Source organism: Mercenaria mercenaria, chromosome 7 (genome assembly GCF_021730395.1).
Source record: "Mercenaria mercenaria strain notata chromosome 7, MADL_Memer_1, whole genome shotgun sequence".
NCBI classification, from domain to species: Eukaryota; Metazoa; Mollusca; class Bivalvia; order Venerida; family Veneridae; genus Mercenaria; species Mercenaria mercenaria.
Window position 1 is genome coordinate 64,156,893 of NC_069367.1, and position 8,854 is coordinate 64,165,746.

Sequence of the window (8,854 nt, forward strand, 5' to 3'; positions counted from 1 at the left end):
CGGGAAATTCAAATCACGGAAGGGTTCCGTGCTTGTTGATTGATACTCAGGAACATTTTCGCTATTTTGTGAAAAAACGAGCTGGATGGACCGCCATTCCGTTTATATCCTGTAGTTCAGTAGGGACTATTAAATTGAGAAATGCAATAAAATTGGGCATTGTTTCTGCAGCGGAATAATTGCAGGCTGTTCAAAAAGTGCAAAATTGATGATTTTGGCATGTTATTTTTAATGGAATATGTAAAACTTTCTGTATTCTTGTATGAGAATCCTGATCTTGCCATTAATTAAAAGCACAAAACTTGCACGCAATTTATTAAATGGCCACCCTGATTCTGCTCATTAGGGAAGTGCAATATTGCGACTTGCTAGATGTAAGCCTGGCCGTCCCCAAAATTTTCGAATCTAAGTGTACCCTGCTACCTAATCATCATTAAGGTACTGGACCCGTAATAAAGTATCTCCTTTTTGAAGAGTATTCAATTCCTGCAATACACCTACTTTGACTAAACATTTTCAGGGGGCGTAGAAACAAGCTGCACTGGGACCAAATTGTTTTCCTTATTTTCCTTTTTTTCTAGTAAGTTTTTACTTTTTTCAAGACTTTTTTGAGGCCTCCGTGGCCGAGTGGTTAAGGTCGCTGACTTCAAATCACTTGCCCCTCATCGATGTGGGTTCGAGCCTCACTCGGGGCGTTGAATTCTTCATGTGAGGAAGCCATCCAGCTGGCTTACGGAAGGTCGGTGGTTCTACCCAGGTGCCCGCTCGTGATGAAATAATGCACGGAGGGGCACTTGGGGTCTTCCTCTACCATTAAAGCTGGGAAGTCGCCATATGACCTATCATGTGTCGGTGCGACGTTAAATCCAAAAACAAAAAAAAACAAAACAAGACTTTTTAATTTTTATTGTACAAAAGTGGATTTTTTCTTTTGATAAGCAATTTCTTGCTGTTCAAAGTAAATTTTCCTCTGAAACAGAAGGGGCAGAGTTAGACATCTTTAAAAATACCAAGTACTGAGGTACATGCAGTAAAAGATCTCTATTTCGCCTTTACTCTTTAGATTAGATATTGTGAAAGAAATGTAGGTAGGTTTAACTTCTGCCACAAGATAATTTTTGAATGATGTTTGTTTGTTTGTTTTGGGTTTAACGCCGTTTTTCAACAGTATTTCAGCCATGTAACGGCGGACAGTTAACCTAACCAGTGTTCCTGGATTCTGTACCAGTACAAACCTGTTCTCCGCAAGTAACTGCCAACTTCCCCACATGAATTATTAGAGGTGGAGGACGAATGATTTCAGACACAATGTCTATTATCAAATCGTCACGGAGAACATACGCCCTGCCCGGGGATCGAACTCGCGACCCCGCGATCCGTAGACCAACGCTCTCCCTACTGAGCTAAGCGGAATGAATTAAGCAAGGTTTATAACAGTCCCACAGCACTCGGCCATAATGTTTCGATGTTAGAGTTAGAATTCTATCCCATTAAAGCCGTTTACTTGAGGCAACCTGGAAATAATTGATACTGACAGTTTTTTTTTGTGTGGTTTTTTTTTGGTCTATTATTGTTTACCAATGGTTTGGTATTTCTTTTATCAAAATTAATCAGTATAATGAATTCTCGGCAAACGTATTGGACAGTCACCATCACTTTGCAATTTGTCTCTATTTGAGCTTTAGGAAATACCATAAATAATACAAAATTTATAAAAAAACGGCAGGTAAAAGTTGTTTAAAATTTGCAAAACAATGTGAAACACAGACAACTTTAAAAATATACCTAGCAAATACCATTTTTTAAACATTACTATTAGGGGTTTAATATCTTAATTAAGTAAGATGACATCTTTTGGTTTAGGTGCAGTACCCAAAAGGTCAAGGTAAACGGGTCAGATTTTGTATTTGTGTTGGTTGATGTTTAATTGCACGCATCTCAATTCGACTTATAACTCAATGTTTCTAAGCTCTGCTATCCTTCAAATCCAACTTTAAACTCCAACCTCTCCTGTCTCTCCCCCCCCCCCCCCCCCCCCCCAACACACACAACTTCCTTCCACAATTAAAAAAAAAAAGAACTGGTCATGTTTTACATATCACATACGTATACCTTATAATAATAATAATTGTTGAATACCTTTCGGCAGCTTTAAATGCACATACACTTAATTTAGAAGAGAAGTTATGTAGCAGAAGTTAAAAGTTGTTATCTGCTCGTAAATCTTCCACCAACTTGTACCAAATTCTGTATAATATGCATTTACTGTAAAGTACTACTTCCATTAAGGGATCACCAAAGGGAAAGACAAAAGGTGGTCTCTTTACACAAATTGTCTCTTAATACAACATTATTTGAGCCGTGCCATGGGAAAACCAACATAGTGGGTATGCGACCAGCATGGATCCAGACCAGCCTGCGCATCCGCGCAGTCTGGTCAGGCTCCATGCTGTTCGCTTTTAAAGCCTATTGGAATTGGAGAAACTATTAGCGAACAGCATGGATCCTGACCAGACTGCGCGGATGCGCAGGCTGGTCTGGATCCATGCTGGTCGCATACCCACTATGTTGGTTTTCCCATGGCACGGCTCATTTGTTCTTTAACAACGCAACAAGAAACTGAAAAAGTGGTACTTAGTGCAAGTGGTCTCTTAATAGACGTAGTCTTTCAATCAAGTTTGAAAGTAATCAATAATCCAGATATGAAATTTACGATAACTAGATGCAAGAAATATATTATGGGTTAGTATGCAACCCTATGAAATGTCAGGTTTCAAAATATCATAAAATAGAATACGTTTATATGGCGACAAACTTATATATTTAATTTGCGGTGCAATAAGTCAAATACAAAGTTCGTTTTGGGTATTTATATGTCACATGCTTTAGTTGCTTAGGTATGCGAAGGATATTGTATAATTATGTCGTTATGAATGAGATATATTTTTATAGACATACATGTGAATACGTAAGCACCAAAGTTAAATATGTTTGTTTTACACTATTTTCAGACATTGACTATATCAGTATCTGTGATGACACTGTGTGCCATATCCGTTGAGAGATGGTATGCCATATGTCACCCTCTACGTTTCCATAGCACCGTGAGACGCGCGAGATATATCATTGCAATCATCTGGTTAGCTTCAGCTGGTGTCGCCGTTCCAGAACTAATTACATCAACAGTAGTACCTTTACGATCAGACACTGTTTTGTTGTCATCATGTTATCCAGCTTTGTGGGACGATGAAAGCATTGTTATTTTCCAGATTTGTTTGATGGTTGGACTTTATTTCCTACCTATAGCTGTCATGGCCTTCAATTATATTGATATCGCATTAGTCCTCTGGAGAAGCAACATATCTGAAACTATTGAGCTAAGTATGTTTAATAGTCAATTTACAGTTCAATATTTGAACGAAATTACGGGTTTGAGCTGGAAGACGACTGATTTAAGACACATTGTTTTTCATCAAATCGTATGAGAGAACAAACACATCGTCAAGGGATCGAACACATCGCCGAACTATCATTTGATCTGCCTTGTCATTTTAAGCTAAGTGGGCACGCTGTCCAGTCATATTGAGGAAACATATGATATATTTTGCTTTTCTATTAATACGGTTTGCAAGAGCGTGTAGTTATGTTGAAAAACGTAATCCATATGTTACCAGTAAACTGTTTTAGCAGTGCTGTCATTACAGTTGTGTAAAAAGTTTACTATATTTTACTATAGTTGTAATTCATATTAGGTTTTTAAATTTTGGAGTCATTGAAAGACACTTTTTCAACGAGGTATATCAAAACGTCTTTTTTATTTTGTCTTGGTTTTTTTTTGTATGCAAACTTTGCATGAATTTGTCGGCAATGTCCCGCTACAACTGTAAAACATGGAAAAAGTTATGACCAAATGAGACATATCGCCTGTCTGGTAGTCATCCGTTTAAGAATTTGACACTTGGTCTTCTCACTCGTTTGGAACAGATTATATGAAACAGTGGTAATGTACTGCATCATAGGCATTTCTTGAACCGCAGCAGCTTTGGTACAAGGTCATGGTACTTTGACAATTTTGTTGCTATGTCTTCAATGTAAGGGGTGTAACTAGTGAGGATTATTTTTATTCATACGCTCCTGCAACTTTGGAACATCGTAAGGATTAAGGATGAGATTTGGTCGCAAGTTTGAACTCAGTAATGGGGTTTTACCACTGACCATTCCGTATTCCTTTTGTTTTGTCTTAGTGTGTTGCCTGTATGTTTTACTATCGGTCGTATTGTATATTTTGTGCATACACCATACAACAGGGTAACAGTAGCTAGATCTGGGATTTGTATCCGGCTAGAGTTGATTTTTGCTAGATCGGATCTCACGAGAGTGTAATCCGATCTTGCAAAATCCACGGGAGCCGAATACAAATTCCAGATTTAGCTACTGTTATAATGACCCTTTTATCATATAGCTCCAACTTTTTGTTCGATGTAGTGTTATTGAACGAAATCTTCAATGTTTATCGATGTTACAATGGAACTTAGTGAAGTTTTTCCGGGTAATGCATATCAGTGAAAGAAGTCCGGCAACATACAATACAAGAGGTACAATACGAATTTTTTCTGAATGTTCATATTTACGTGTGAAATACAAGCCGATTTTTACAGGGTTTATATAGGTATATAATAAATCGCTATATCGTTTAGGTATGAGCAGGGTTTGTTCTATTTAACGTGACTGTTACTACTTGATTTTTCTTTTACAGGAGCAAGGAAACCAATGATCGGTGGTGGTATAAGGGTACATCAAAATGTTGGACAAACTGAAAGTAGAAAGAAAGCTGTCCGAATGTTAGTGGCAGTTGTTTTGCTGTTTGCACTTTGTTTTCTACCTAACCATACTTTAAATATACTAAGGTAAAGGATTTCTGTATTTATTTTACGCTTTATTACAATGTAAAATGGCACTATGATAATGTTATATGTTGTGTTCTTTCATACTTGATCGACATATTACAGATCAGATTTCTCCTTTACAAGTAGCTGTAAATGGATAAAACTAGAAACCTATATCGAAGCAGAAATATGCTCGATTTTTGTGTCGTAGATGATAGATAACGTAGTCAGAATATATCTTATTTGAAATATCACTGAAAATTTTACTTTTCTTATACGACAGGTTTAACTCTGTATCATCACATCTTGTGAACTTTAAATTACGTGCCAAGTACGTTACAATCAGTGTATAAATTAATCTTAACGGTAAGTGTAATTGTATTGATAGATATACCGGACAACTTCAGAACGTGCCAAATAAGCGGATATTTGCTCTGTTTGCACATTGGGCAACATTCTTCAATAGCTGCATTAATCCTGTCATCTACAATTTCATGAGTGGTATGTGTTTGTGTTCTCATTTAAAGCTGTATTCTTTATCGATTTTTCCATCGCTTTGTTTCTGTAATAAAATTATAATATCAACAAAAATCCAAAGCCCCCACGCAATATATACAGCGGTATCTCGGAATTAATTGCACACTTGTGCCAGTATAAGGGTTAATCCACAAAACGAGAAATAAACATCTGAAAAAGGAATAAGTAATAAAGTAGTGATACATTTTGCAACCGAAACGAAATGAAATTAAGTTTAAAATGATTGATGTTTTTTTCAGAGGCATTTAGAAAAGCGTTCAAAAAAGTTGCAGTGCAATCGTGTTTAAGATGTAAGAAAAAACGAAGACATTGGCAGAGACCCAGTTCCTATCACATGACTTTTACCGGAAGTAGAAGTGTTGGAGTAAGATTTAGTCATAATATCAGCACCTGATATAGTCGTCAAACTGTATATTTCACAAGTGGCTACTGTACGACGGTACATTTAGCAGAAGCCCTATGATGACAAGAATGATACTTGGACAAATTTATTGTAAAGAATAAATACTTGGCTCGTACTTAATGCTAGTGAAAGCGCGAGAAAACTTAATTCTTTTCTAATGATCTCTTTTCAATCATAAACAACACAAATGGATTGAGAGTTGATCTATACGTCACGACAAGTGTTGGTGTCAGTGGATATTTAGAATGACAACATTCACCCAACCTTTAATATATTGATGATATTGCGACTCAATGATGTTATGTATGTATTGACGAGACGTTTTTTTTTCTTTGACTTTTTAATTTTCTTCTTATACTACAGTTGCCTTATTCGAATGCGATATAAATGTATTGTAATAGTTTGGAATTACTCAGTTAAGACAATATCAAATCCAAAATGTGGAATAATTAGATTGGAAAATACGTTTTACTTATCGTTACCAAACATTTAGTAGCTCTGTTCTCGTTCTACATCTTCCAAAGAGTTACATTAGAGATACCATTAATGTTCAAAACAGTATTAAGTTGCCACCTTTTTGGACCCAGTCTTGTTATTGTTTCTGACCATTTAAGACCATGGGGTCTATTCAAAGTTCATCTGTTAATGTGTTTGGCTTAAGTCAGTTCTAAGGGAGAGTGTATTACCGCTAGTAAAGAAAACTCTATCAAATTGAAAAAGTAGAAAACCCACCAGTCGCCTCCAGTAACATGACTGAATAAAAATGTTGCAGGCTCAGTCTTTTCAATTACGGTAGAGGAAATGCAAGCTAACTTCATGGCCCTCTAGCCACGTGTTAGCAGACCCAAATCTTGTATTTACGTTTGGTTGTGTCATGCCCTTCCAAAAGATATTTTTAAATTCCTTAATTGTCATTCATAATTTATAATGTTCTTAACATAATTTTATTTTTAACAATGTATTTGTTAATCTATTAAAACAGCTTAAGCCAATTGATTGATTCATTTAAAATTTAGTTCAATAAAAGAAAATGGTTACAAAAAAATCACACAGGCATGCTGTATTGCTCGTGTCCACTCTTAAAAAGAAGTGGCCTATAATACGATTCAATATACTTTTTTCGTTGTATTTAAAATGCATTGTTTCAGTACCAGACCATCCTCTTCCGAGAAGTAAGCTTCATGGATTTCCCTGAATTCAGAGCGTGTAAGATTAAAAATAATAACATGATTCCAGTTCCAAAAATTCAAATCATTAAAGACCTTTTTCTAGGTAATAAAGAAATTTTCCGCTGCCGAAACCAATAACGCTATGGAGGATTTAGTGTTCAATGCGCGTTAAATAAAATAGGGTTATTATAACAGTAGCTCGATCTGGGATGCAGTATTCGGCTCGAGTGGATTTTTGTCAGATGGGCTGAAGATATTTATAATTGGGGCAATTTACCTCAAGTAAAGCGTAACAAGTAGTAAAATCAACTAATTCTCATGTGTCTCCGTAACATATAGTTTGTCAGTAATTAAGTTTCAAAATATTCTTAAGAAATATAACATTAATTTCCAGATATCTACAAAAATATATCTTTTTTTGTTGCTGTCGAACGATCTGGAGGCCGGCGTCTTTAAATGATATAAGCCATATCATAAGTCAGCTTGAATATCCCGACAATAAGCAAAACTAGACAGGTTAAGCAATGATAAAGACTGAACAAATTCTTATGAAATATTCCAGATAATTATTCCAGAAGTATTCATGTCAATTACTGAGTCTGACATTAAGACTGTCTCTCAGTAAAAACAGAATTTTCAATTTGCAGTGTTGCATTTTCCATTACTGCTCATGAACAGACTCAATCAAACCGAGTCTGCAATTTTCACTGTTTGCCTTGTTCTCGGTGCTTCCGAGGGATATACTGACCAGATTCTATTTTTTTTCTTTCGTTATAACTAACAATTAAGAAATGAAATGTATTTTTGGCGCGCTAGCAATTCACGTTTAATTTGCCGATCCTATTATGGCGTTCATTTCGCATGAACACCGGAAAACACATTTCATTTCTTTTATTTTTATTATATTTCCTTTCAATTTGTAAACAAGATTATCTTATAAATCGCACACATTTTGTTGCATTTAACTTTAAAATCAGCTTCCCAGCCATTCTATTCCCCAGACGGAACAACTGCGATGTCATCTATGGAACGTTCTATCTGACTATATGCGAACGTCGTCAAAATAGCGGCCCGTTATTACTAAGCAGCGTCGGCGTTACTTCCACGCCTTTCCATTTGATGAGCATACGAAATGAACGTCAAATTTTTCAATGGAAAAGAATAGGGCGAATGTAAATATAACCGGAACGAGGTTGAGACTACAGTTTATTTGTTTGATTCTACTGCTATCCACATAATTCCGTAAACACATCAGTGAATTAATTTGATTGTTTCATACACCGAATTGACATCACATGATGTAATATTTTCGTTAAAACTGTAAAAGCTGGTGAATGAAAGATTATTTGATTGTAAAGGGTGTAAAGTTAGTTCGTTCCAGAAGGAACAAGTGCTCCGCCAAGCGGGGCAATATACGCACGAAGGGTTACATCAGAGGATGGGACCAAACTTTAAAGAACTTGACTGTTGAAGCCCAAAGGACAGGAACAACAAAGGAAAGAAATTCCAAAAAAAAAAAACAAATCTAAGTCCACAAAAAAATCCTTACCAGGTACAGGTATGTCAAAATACATCTAAAATTGGAGGTACCATCCATGTTGTACCACAGAAAAGTGACATCGGGTTTTTCTTACGGCCAATAATAAAAAAGTTTCAAAATAAGCTATTTATAGTAACATTAAAGGGAAGTAATTCGAAAATGTTTTATTGTAAGTGAACAAAAAAGAGATCTACCAAATAAAAACAAGAGCAATGCAATGCAGAGCAATACACACAAAGTAAAGTCATACATGACCTTTGACCTCTAAGTGTGACCTTGACCTTGAATCGAGTCATCTGAAACATGCGCTCTGCATGTT

The 8,854-nt window shown here is 36.0% G+C and overlaps 1 protein-coding gene across 1 annotated transcript; it reads left to right on the forward strand.

The window, feature by feature from the left end:
- The first annotated feature begins 4,762 nt into the window (after positions 1 to 4,762).
- LOC123555351 (orexin/Hypocretin receptor type 1-like) lies at positions 4,763 to 6,788 on the forward strand. The gene is made up of 3 exons (XM_045345999.2): positions 4,763 to 4,907; positions 5,275 to 5,387; positions 5,663 to 6,788. The coding sequence occupies exons 1-3, from the start codon at positions 4,771 to 4,773 to the stop codon at positions 5,815 to 5,817; spliced, it is 405 nt and encodes a 134-aa protein (XP_045201934.2). The 5' UTR covers positions 4,763 to 4,770; the 3' UTR covers positions 5,818 to 6,788.
- The last annotated feature ends 2,066 nt before the right edge of the window (positions 6,789 to 8,854 follow it).

Bases quoted from the DNA above. Each gene is read 5' to 3' on its own strand.
- LOC123555351 (XM_045345999.2), top strand. From the start codon at position 4,771: ATGATCGGTGGTGGTATAAGGGTACATCAAAATGTTGGACAAACTGAA. The intron at 4,908-5,274 runs GTAAAGGATTTC...TTGTATTGATAG, and splicing joins CATACTTTAAATATACTAAG to ATATACCGGACAACTTCAGA. The intron at 5,388-5,662 runs GTATGTGTTTGT...TGTTTTTTTCAG, and splicing joins CATCTACAATTTCATGAGTG to AGGCATTTAGAAAAGCGTTC.